Source organism: Telmatherina bonti (genome assembly GCF_933228915.1).
Source record: "Telmatherina bonti genome assembly, chromosome: 16".
NCBI classification, from domain to species: Eukaryota; Metazoa; Chordata; class Actinopteri; order Atheriniformes; family Telmatherinidae; genus Telmatherina; species Telmatherina bonti.
Window position 1 is genome coordinate 29342783 of NC_136614.1, and position 12329 is coordinate 29355111.

The following is a 12329-nucleotide window of genomic DNA, read 5'->3' on the forward strand; positions in this document are numbered from 1 at the left end:
ATTGATCTTACCATCCAAACACGCTCTATATTGTTAAACCTCCAAAGTTGGGATCAGGTCGAACATGAGACGGGTCTCTCTGAGTGGCATTATCCCAGCAGGCTCTTCTTCAGGTCGTGATTTGGACACATACGGTGTAAACTGGTGGTCAACCTGTGGTGCGTAAAACGCGCGCTCCGGGGCGGGGACTACTTTGGAGAGGCATCGCCGTGGAGCAGATCAGCGCGGCTCTCCGCATCTACAGGTTGGTGGAAGTATTTCTCCTCCTCTGAAGATTCACAGCTGTGGAACACATCTTAGAAGAGACGTGTGGATGGACATTTGGGCTCGTGAGCGGATCCACGACACCCGACGACTTGATTCCCAACCTGTCTCAACAACGATGAAACTACACGGCGAAGGATTTTTCAGTCATCAGCTGTCCTGCAAACATTTCCACGGAGGACCTCGCGTTTTAACCGAGACCACCATGCCACAGGTCCCTCCCAGCAGCTGCGCCACGGAGACAACAGCAACATAATGGCATGTAGGTGCCGGTGCTGCTGTGGCTCCGGTCCCATCAACGAGGATAACGCGCGCTTCCTGCTGCTGGCATTGTTCATCATCATCTATCTCCTGTGTGGGGCCGCGGTGTTCTCGGCGCTGGAGCAGCCCAAGGAGCGCGAGGCGAAGGAGCGCTGGGCGCAGAGGTTCGAGCGTTTCTCCCAGAAGTATAACCTGAGTAAGAAGGACTTAAATAACTTCCTGAGGAACTACGAGGAGGCGAACGTGGCGGGTATCCGCGTGGACACGATCAGACCACGATGGGACTTCACGGGAGCTTTTTACTTCGTGGGAACGGTGGTGTCTACCATTGGTGAGACATATTAACAGTTGTTTTAAGTGTAAAATAATAATTAAAAAAAATCATAGATTTATTAATACAGCATTAAAAATGTTAAATATGAAGTCCTTCTCTGCTTGGGGACATGATCAGTGAGTTAGGCTTTTTTTTAATATAAAGTACTCACTAAGCAAAACAATCTGACAATTTTCCTTATTCCTTGATACTGTCACTCAATCTCCAACAATAAGGCCAAAAAAGTGATTAGTTTGTGTTCAAAATCCAAATTAAGGTTATATTTGGAGATTAAAAAAACAAAAAAAACAAAAAAAAAACTCCCTCAGATCATATTTATCTTTGAAAATTTGACGTTTGCCATGAGCATCCGAGCATTGGTGCCAGTTTGGTAGAACAAATGCTCACACACCAATGCTTCCTTCCCTCAAACATCTTCTCTGGTAAACTCATTTTTACTGACTGTCAGCGTGACAAGTCACCTGATAGACAGGAATTTCAGCTAATCACAAAAATAAATGGTAAGAATGTCAGTGAGTTGTCATGATTTATATGGAGGCAGTCTATAAACACTGTTTCCAGAGGAATATGGGGCCTTAAAAGTGTACGGAATCATCCCCGTCATCGTTTCTTTGCATTTCTGCACATCCGTATTGGCTCTATCTTTCTGTCATGTATCAATAGAGTCACTGCCTCAATAAAGAAGCCTCATTTTTCTGTGTGCGAGCGAGCAAATGCACTTAGAGTTGTCATCATATATAATATATAAAAACTGATGAGTTACACTGACATAAAGTATATCTCATCAATCATGTTTTATCTGTTTTCCATATGTCAGGATTGGCTGGATGTATCTTTGGTAAGATAAACTCCGTTACAAACATAACCTTTGTGAAAGAGCATAGCATCACACGTAGGCTCAGAAACATACAAGAAGACCATTTCAAAGGCATCTGTTAATGTGTGTGTGAGCATCAAATGCAAGTTCCACTGATGCAGACACCACAGTTTTGACATCAGAGAGATTGTGATTTATTTCTGGATCAGGGAGCCGGTGCTTTGAAACATAAACTTATTTACTCTCTGGTGGACAATTAGACCTATCATCGAAAGCAATCCCATTCAGTGTGTCTCCCATTAGGCATACACAGCTCTCAGGGGAGCTTCTACAGCTTAGATTACCAGAAAAAATATTAAAAGAGACAAGATGAAAAAGAAAAAAAAACCACACAGAGAGAGAAACAAAACTGTGCAATTAATCACAACAGGTTTCACGTTGTGCCAACAGTGCAAGTAATAACATGAACCAGATTGTTAAACAGAGTAGCCAGTCGGTGATCTATTGTCTGAACTAGATAATATGTAATGACTTCCATTATAAGTTTGTAAACATTAGTGTTTCCAATATTTTTCAGTTTTAGCCTTGAGAGAAATCTGCTGATGAGTGGAAGGGTTTGTGTTGTGAATGATGATGAATGATGGAAAGTGATAATGCTGTTTGAATTAAATCAGCTTATCAAATTACCCCATAATTTAGCTTTCTGATTGGGAAATTTGCATACATTTTCGTTATCTCTTTTGTAAACTGAGGTTTTACTTTTCATTCATTCATTCATTTTCTGAACCGCTTAATCCAATTCAGGGTTGCGGGGAAGCTGGAGCCTATCCCAGCTGGCTTTGGGTAACAGGCAGGATACACCCTGGACAGCTCACCAGTCCATCGCAGGGCCACACAGAGACAAACAACCACTCACACTCACACTCACTCCTATGGGCAATTTAGAGTAACCATTTAACCTAACATGCATGTCTTTGGATGGTGGGAGGAAGCCGGAGTACCCTGAGAGAACCCATGCATACACAGGGAGAACATGCAAACTCCACACAGAAAGGCTTCTGACCAAACCCCTCCCCAGCCAAGGATTGAACCGGTGACCTTCTTGCTGTGAGGTTTTACTTATTTCTTCTCATTATGCTCAGGAAGCTAAATAGCTATTAGAAGTACGAACAAAATGCGACTAAACATCTAGAAACCGCCATCCAAACATAGATATATCCAGCCATCACTGCAGCTACTAGTCCATAAATTAAGGGGATAATTTAATATGAAAACTTTGTACTTTTGCATTTTAATCAGACATATAAATATGTAAAACTGAAAGCCAGATGATGTTTCAATATGGAAAGAGGTAAAACTGAATAAGCTGTACTTCTGCCTACCTCATTTTGAGCATACTAAATTGATGTAATTCAATGTTATTGTCATGATTTCTGTGGAATTTGGACCCAAATGCAGACAGACAAGGCAAACAGATGCAGGAGAAAGTGTTTAATTCCCAGGACAAACAGACACAGGTCGAGAAAACCAAACAAAACCAAAACATGCATGGACGACACTGAAGAAACAACAAAACAAGGGAAACACGGCGACGATCTGGAGAGTGAGCAGAGGAGAGTTAAACGATGTGAAACAGGTGAGCAACATAAGAGCGATCACCTGGCACAGGTGGAAACAATCCAGGACCTGGCCAGCAGAGCACCAATCAGACCATTACAGTTATAACAAATGAACTGTAAGTCATTGCTGTCTTGTCTGTCACAAGGATAACACAAAGAGACCAACAAGCACACCTGTCCTGAGGGAGAGGTTAGAGAGTAACCTGACAGCATGTCTTTGGACTGTGGGAGGAAACTGGAGCTCCCAGAGAACCCACACTTACACAGGGAGAAGACGCAAACTCAGCAGAAAAAGGCTCCACTTTGAACCCCATCACTTGAGCATTTCCTCATAAACTAACATATTTGCAAACTGCTATGAGATAAACCCAACAAATGGACTGGCAACCTGTCCAGGGTGGACCTCGCCTCTCGCCCGGAGGCTGCTAGGATGGGCTCCAGCTCCCCTGCGATCCTTGATCAGATTAACCGGTTCAGATGGTGAATTAATGTATGAATGAATGAATGGTATGAGAGTAACCACTAGGGACAGTGTAATGACCAGATGTAAGGTAACAAGGATCCACAGTTGTAACTGGAAAAGCACCATGAGACCATGGACCTCCACCAAGCAGCTCATTTCCACTCACATCGTGTTTTCCCCCCGATCCTCCTGCATTCATTTTATATCAATACACGACCAGATTCATTGATAATGACTCTCGAGTATCTTGGCTGTATTGTATTGTTTGCTGCTTGTTTAAGTCTATTTTTCTTGCAGTAATGGAAATGCCAAAGATTCCCTGTTTTTCCTGTTCTGGGCATATCCAGAATTTTGCCAGGATCCAGATCTATCTTTGATATCTTGTAAAACCTGTTAGGTACTTCTCTTGTGGTTTTTGGCCGAGCACCCTGACCATTTATTGTTGAGTCTATGTATATATACTGTATTTATATACTAAAAATAGCACAATGATGAAGAATCCTTCAAAACAATTCCTGGATCCACATTGTGATCCAGATTACTCCTAAAATTGAATAGAAATAAGTCAAATCGAAACCCATTCCCAGAAAAATGCCGGTAAAACCTTCTTGACGTAGGTATAAATAACTAAAAGTTTTAAAGATGGCGTGCGCTTGAGGTGCTTTATCATCTATGACACCGCTGCATTTGTTTTCTTCTGCCACTATATCAAAATTAACAAAATAGAAAACTCTTCTATTGTTGCCATGGTTATCATCTTGTTTAGACCCAAATATTTGACAACTATCTGATTGCTCTCATGTGCCTCTTATTGGAATTATACTGTGACACGCATAGTACATAGGTAAGTGTGTGAGCATCTCTGGTTGACTGTGTGAAGATGTTAAATAGCAGATTTAGAAGTGATGAAATGGAAGAAAGGGAATAGAAAAAGAATTGAATATGAAAAAAAATAAATACAAAATAATAAGAAAATAATCAATAAAATATAATGAAAGAGAAGAAATAGAAATTGCCAGATTTAATTTAGGAACACTTTATTTGTATTTTAGTCTAAATTTGTAAATATGAGTTTTATTCTCTATTTTTATTGAAGGAATATATACATATAATTTACCCTTTTGTTACACAGATTGGTTTGTCACAGTTTATTTAACATCTTAATTAGATACTTTAGTAACATCTGAACATAAATAATGCAAATTTCTTCAGCTTTGCAGTTTCCACTATTGTTAAAATGCCACCTTTTTCATCTTTCTGTTCTTTGGCTCGTCCTTCTTTCGCAAAATGTTACAATCCTTTCCTTTCCTCATGTTCAAGTGACCAAATGGTGTTCCCATTAGGGGAAAGTCCTTCCCCATCCAACACAGGTCAGCACAGGGGAGGCGAACCCTGGTCCTCGAGGGCCGGAGTCCTGCAGGTTTTCCATATATCCCTGCTCCAGCACACCTGACTCAAATCAAATGGACCCAACAGCTTATAAATATCTGCACATTGATTCGTTCACTTGAATCTGGTGTGTTGGAACAGGGAGACATTGAAAACCCTCCTCAAGTTGGCTCTTCTTGTTGCGACAAAGCACTGACTCTCAGAACTGGCTCGTTTGTGAACAACTCATCACTAGAACTTAAGAGGCTACATAAAGTTTCAGGTTAAAATGTGCATGCCATTTATTTATTTGCTGATTTTTTAAGTGCGATTCAAACAAGTTTCAATATTTAGAATGAGAAAGGAAGGATCAAATAACCAGGAAAGGTCCCGTTTAAGACAACAAGGATGCACTTAGAATGAACAACCTTATAACAACCATCACCAAAAAACTTCACCAAGGGTTTCTGGATCCAAACAGCCATCTTGACACATCACGGCACAACTGCTCACTATTTTCTTCCATTCCTTAAACACACTTTAATGGGTCACATGGCTTGTCAACATCACCTTTACTCAGGTTTGTGAAACATGAACAAAAAGAAATAAAGACACACCTATAAAACTCAGCCCATTTGGCTTAATTGTTACATTCGGAGGGAAACTCTGGCTCAATTAGCACCGTGCCAGCCAATTTAAATGAAGAGGCAATCAAATCCTCTGCAAGAAGCCTGCCTCTGGCACAGAGCCTGCTAGTCATATCGCAGACTGTGCTTTCCATTACAGCAGAAACTGGAACACTTACCTTTCTTATGCTATTTAAAAGACTCTTCTGCACCGATTTATAGCTGCTAGTATGGTAGTAAACAATGATTAAATATGCAACAGAAGTACATGGATGAAGATGTCAAAGGAAAACAAACCTTGCAATGAATCAAACTTTTAAATATTAATAATAAAAAGTAGGGTGTGCTGGGATAGAAGCAGACAGCGCATACTTTAAGTGGGCTGATATTAGCGCAGTGGAGTCCTGTAACTTTGTCTCCATTTTTGTTCACCTGCTAGCTCTCGAGAGACAAACAATTCACTGAAAAGCCGCATCTTGGAGATTAGAATGAGTTTGGGAACATGATGATGATGATGGTTGGAGCGGGGAGAAAAAGAAAAATGTGAGACAAATTGACAGTTTGGGACTGATTGCAGTGATGAGCTTGACCTGGAACGCCTCAGTCCTTATCGAGAATGTCAGAGACACACAGAAACATCGAAAGACCAAAGGAGAGGATGTCACCAATGGCAACCGGGTGTAGGGAGGCAGTGGTGTGAGTATAGTTTTAACTTGGGTTAAGTGTTCGTTTTCACTGATGAGAGCTTGGATGTGGGTATAATTTAACAGATGAAGCAGCTGGGTGAGTGTGTGATGCTTTTCCTGATCAGTCTTTTCATCCTCAACTTATATTTAAAGTTGTAAATGGGCATTGAAGACAAGTAACTGGGAATCAAATTCAGCTCCTATTACTTGTGTTAAGCTCTTCCTGTGTCGTCATGGTAGCAGTATTACCCATATCGGTTGTTTTGTGTGTGTTTGCCAGGGTTTGGGATGACTACTCCTGCCACCATTGGAGGAAAAGTCTTCCTGATGTTTTATGGCCTGCTGGGCTGTGCTGCCACCATCCTCTTCTTCAACCTCTTTCTGGAGCGCGTCATCACCGTTATCGCCTTCGTCCTCAAGTCCTGTCACGAACGGCGCCATAACAAGGCTGTGCTGCCCCAAAATGGACGGCGCGTCTCAGAAGGAGAGAGTGCAGGCGGAGCCGGGGCTGGTGGGGTAGGAAAAGGGGAGGACCTTGCCGGATGGAAGCCCTCAGTCTATTGCGTCATGCTTATTCTAGGAGTGGCGGCCATCTTGGTGTCCTGCTGTGCATCGCTGATGTACTCAGCGGCCGAGGGTTGGGGCTACTTAGACTCGCTCTACTTCTGCTTCGTGGCTTTCAGCACCATTGGGTTTGGCGATATGGTGAGCAGCCAGAAGGTGGTCTACGAGGGCCATGCCACGGTCGCATACCGGCTGGGGAACTTCCTCTTCATCCTGACTGGCGTCTGTTGTATCTACTCCCTCTTCAACGTCATTTCCATCGTCATCAAGCAGGTCCTCAACTGGCTGCTGAGGAGGCTGGAAGCCCCCTGCCGCTGCTGCTTTCCCAGGAGGGGTCACCATCCACACCGGCATCCCCGACGCAACGTGGTCGCCCCAGGCCACCTCCGTGCTCGCAGGGACCCCTCCATTGAGACGGATGCCATCAATGAGAGTGAAACTGACACTGGGCGAAGGATGTCTGGGGAGATGATCTCTATGAGAGATTTTCTGGCAGCCAACAAGGTGAGAAGTTGCGGAGTAGTTTCAACATGATGTTAGTGTCTCAGCTAATGTTGGCAGGGTAAACAAACAAAGAAGTAATCAGTGTTCAGAGAAAGGTTGATACAGGCCTCCTGTCCTCTCTTCACAGGTGTCACTTTTGTTTTTGTTTTTCTGTGGGCTACATAGTCTTTTGGTGGAACCTCAACAGTTGCACCAAACCATAAACTGTATATAAAAGATGGACGGAGCCTTGGTGATATCCCCCGTGTGTTTCTAAAAAACTGATTTAAAGCTTATTGGGCAGTTCCCACCATCACCATTTTGGCTGTGTCATGTGTGCTGTCTCCCCCAGAAAATACAAAAATGGTAAATGGACTTATACTTATATAGCACTTTTCCAGTCATGCCAACCACTCAAAGCGCTTTACACTACTTGTCACATTCACCCATTCATACACACACTTATACGCACTCATACCCTGATAGGCACATCGGGGGCAACTTGAGGTTCAGTGTCTTGCCTAAGGACACTTCGGCATGTAGTCAGGGTAAGCCTAGACTCTATCTCCCAACTTTCAAGTTGAAAGACAACTTCTCTTCGATATGAGCTACAGCCAAAGAGGTAGAACTGAGAGGTGGGATGTGAGTGTGGGGATGGATGATTGAGATCTATCAAATTCTGACCTGCCTGAAAGTGAAGAGCTAACAGGAGCTAACCAGCTAATGGACAAAGGCTTTAACTAAGTAACGCTGTTAGCCCGCTAAAAAATGCTTTTGTGCTACACTCTGCCTTCTTGCAGTGCAATATCAGGTACTTGTCAATCAAAATTATGCCAAATTTCGAGATGAAATCACTTCTAAGTGGATGAGTTATAAAAAAAAATTGTCCCTTCCCCCCCCCCCCCCCCCCCCCCCCCCCCTCCAAAGCCTATCTGAACTAAAAAACGTACAGTAAATCGTTATTTATCAGACACTAATACAACACCACCACCACCACCACCTCCACTCGGTTTCCCCCTTCCCAAATATCAGGCTTGATGACATAAAAATAATATGACAAGTATTCTACAGGCAGCAGTTTGTCTCTCTGATCCTCCAGTTCTTCTGCACTTTGTCTTTTTTTTTTTACTTTGATTGTGAGGATGACACATCTTTTCAGAGTTTCTACAATATAAAAGAAAGATGATTATTTCTTGATCATATGTTTGAGTATTTAATGGATCCAAGATGAAAAAGATTGAGGAGTTGGGCTGTGAGGAGGAAGAAAAAACAGCATTAATTTTATACAAAATTTCAAAGGGTTTCAGTGACTTCAATGTTCCTGCTTCACAGAGTAACACCCTTATTGTATCAGATCTGAGGGCAGAGTCTGGTGATAACATGAAAACTGCCTTCATTCTTGAAGAAGAGTTGATGTTACAGCGTTTCACCAGGTTTTAAGTGCATTATATGCAGAATTTTCTGTGCAGTATAGTTAATTATTTTCATTCTAGATTTACAAAGATAACTTGAGATATTAAGGTCAACCAGCTTCACTCCAGATATTTAATCAAAACTATTAAGCTGTAATATTCAAAACAACCAACTATTTTGTGTAATTGTAAGTTCAAATAATTTAAATTATTTGTGGAACATTAAAAACAAAAAAGACTACTTTCAATGCCCATTGTGACCATTAATGAGATACGCAGACAGACAGACAGTTCGGTCCATTTTCAAAGGGCTAAGCTTTCCGTCACTTGGAACAAGCAATACTACCAGAAATCATAGGTCAGTGTTGAGCTGTATAGCTGATAAGCAACTGGCGAAAGGAACAAACCATAGAAGAATAGGAACTGGAAGAAGGCAATGCATAAACCGTTAAATAAAAAGAACAAGAAGAAGACAGAAGTTGAGAACAGCTAAAAACGTTGTGCTTTTATTCTTCTACTTCTTCTGGTGTTTTTGGATGGTTGTAAACAAATTCATAGTGTTGCATTACCACAACCAACTAGTGTCAAACCGCTGAAGTGAACTCCGATGAAATAATTTAACAACTATGGCAACGTAAGAAACTCATTGAAGTGAGACAGCAGTGACACATCATATTGGACGTCCCCATTTTCGTACATAAGGGAGCATAAATGGGCGTGTAGGCAGCATTAAAACCAGACATGATTCTCTACTGGAAACAACTGCATGTGCTCAGAAACACTTCTAGAAATCCCTGTCTGTAAACACAGTTCACCCTGAAATCCCCATGTTAAAGCTCTACCATACAAACAAGAAGCCATAAGTTAATTTATTTATTTTATTCAACCTTTATTTAACCAAGAAGTCGTTTGATGTTCTACTGTCTAATTTTCGACGGAAGCCTCGAAACGGCAAGTTATAAAAGTTAACACAGATAAAACAGTTAAATAAAAACTATAAAACAGAAGTGAAACACAAAAAGTCATCTTGCGAGCAGCATTTATGGTTCAATTGATTCCTAATAAAGCTCCAAATGACCAAAAGAGACCTGAGTCGGAGTTCTGGAGGGTCTTCCAGCACCAAGGTGCAAAATAAGAGAATTCACTTATGTTATGGTTTGAGTGACTTCCAGGATCCAAGCGCAGACACGGATCAATGAGTGGATTCAGACAAGGATTTATTGGTTATGTGGACTAGAGTAGCAGACTGGCAAGCAGGCGGGCAGGCAGGTCGGTGGGCTGGCAGGCAGGCAAACAGACAAGGAAGCAGGCCGACAGGCAGGCAGGATCCTCTGGTCAAAAACAGACAAAAATCACGTTAGACGAATGATAAAGCAAGTCGGATAATTGTGCAGTTGGCCAAGAGCTGTCACCACACAGTGAATAACAATCTGGCGATGACTGGATGGTTGAGCCGGTCTTTTCTCCTGCTGCAGCTGATTGCTAGATGAGGAACCGGTGGGGATCTTGTTGCTGGGGAAAGAGGCACGTCCACACAGCAGGGCAGGCACCACAACTCACATCTGCCGATGTTTGTTGTAACTTTAAGTATGTTAGAAATGGCACTGGCTTCTCTGGACCAAAGCTTTAAAAGAGTTAGTGTCAAAGTGGACTTATGTTTAGTCGTCAGATGAATCAAACTTTTAAACTCTGCTATTATACTGTGTCCTGCAGGCTGCAGAGGACAGGGAGCATCCAGCTTCTAATCAGTAGACATTTTAAAAGCCTGCATCTCTGATAAGATGGTTTTGCATTAGTGCCCGTGGCGTAGGAAGCTCCATCAATGCTGAAAAGTACATAGAGGTTTTAAAACGTCGTCTTCAGTCCCAAAAATGTCTCTTCCAGGAAAGGCCATGCAGAGCCAAGACAGGAAGAACTGTTGTGACCTGTCAACATGGTTCAGCAACTTTTACACCTCTTCTCAGCAGCTTTTTAAAGGAAATAACAGCAGGAGAAAAATGTTACAGCCATTTGAACAAACTTTAAGAGTCTCTCCTGCTGTTCCGCTCTACTTTAAGGATGCTTTATATCAACCCGAGGGATGAAAATACAGACTGACAACCACATGAGAGGTGTCGCATCATCAGCAACAGTCAATGAAAATAATAATAACAGTGAGCTAAACGATATAATGTTAAACAAAACTTTAAAAACAGCATACTTGCCAGTTTTTTTTATTTACTTTATTAATATGCATCACATTTTTATGCATCTGCATTTTTTTTTATCATATTATATACATAACTTGGGAATAGATTGTCTGGATGTGAGTCGAAAATGGACCTAAAAGGTGAAAAATCTGATGACGGAATGTCAATTCATTCTAAATGAGGATGTTATTATTATTCCTGCGTGTAATAACCTCATCAGATCCCATGAATTTTCCTGAGGAAGTTAATTTAATCTGCATGTATTCAAGAAGCCACTCTAGACTTCCAATCACATGCATAATTTACCACCTAAACCTTACCGCAGCGTGCAGGATTTGCTAATTAAAATAAACACAAACTCAGACTGAACAGAAACACTGAAAAAGAATGAGAGGTTTTGTTTTAAGTCAGAAGAGTGGACACAAACTTAGAGATGAAAGCTCAGCGGATCAGCTGAGTTATTCTGTTTCTTCCTAAACACAGCTTCAGGGCCTGCAAGAGATGTCATGGCAACCTTTTCTGTATTGTCTAACAGTCCAAAAGTGTAAATGCAAAACAGTCAGAGCATTTTCCCATGCAGTCATCCCATTAGCCACTACGTGTTTAAAGCTCTTCGCTACATGTTGCTTTGCAGACTGGAGAATGAATGGAAAAGTTGTCTGTAGGAGAATAAAATCTTTTTTTTTTTTCCACTCATGCATGATCGGAATTGATCACCTTTTATTTTTGCTTAGAGCGTCACACCAAAGCAGAGGAAGAATCCCATCTGGTTGCTTTGTATCACATCTGTATTAATCCGTCAGGCATCACTGGCAGGACGAACATTTCCCTGTGTGCTGATTTCTTTATTTCTATCCCGCAGGTGAACTTGGCCATTATGCAGAAGCAGCTTTCGGAGATGGCCGTCGGACACCCTCGCCAGTCCGGCTCCAGCTCACGTCAGAACGGCTTCTCAGGAGGGGTGGGCGCCCTGGGCATCATGAATAACCGGCTTGCAGAGACTAGTGTGGACAGATAGGAGCCTCTGTGGGAATCTTCTTTTGAAATAAACAGAAAGCGTATGAGGCGAACGTGGACTGCTGAACCCCAGCAGCTATGAATCCATCTCAGCCTACTTCGGCTTCATGAATGACGCTCCATAGTTTGCCGGAGTCTCACAGCTGGATCAGAAAGCTGGAATGTTCCCTCATGAGGAGCTCAGTTTCCATGGTGATAAAAAAAAAAAAAGTCTGCCTGGAGCCTT

At 42.0% G+C, this 12329-nt stretch overlaps 1 protein-coding gene across 1 annotated transcript; it reads left to right on the forward strand.

Moving 5' to 3' along the window:
- Window positions 1-519: 519 nt before the first annotated feature.
- LOC306767044 (potassium channel subfamily K member 13-like) lies at window positions 520-12104 on the forward strand (the record flags this gene model as incomplete). The annotated part of the gene is made up of 3 exons (XM_079254947.1): window positions 520-856; window positions 6719-7506; window positions 11949-12104. The coding sequence occupies 3 exons, from the start codon at window positions 520-522 to the stop codon at window positions 12102-12104; spliced, it is 1281 nt and encodes a 426-aa protein (XP_079111073.1).
- Between the last annotated feature and the right edge of the window lie 225 nt (window positions 12105-12329).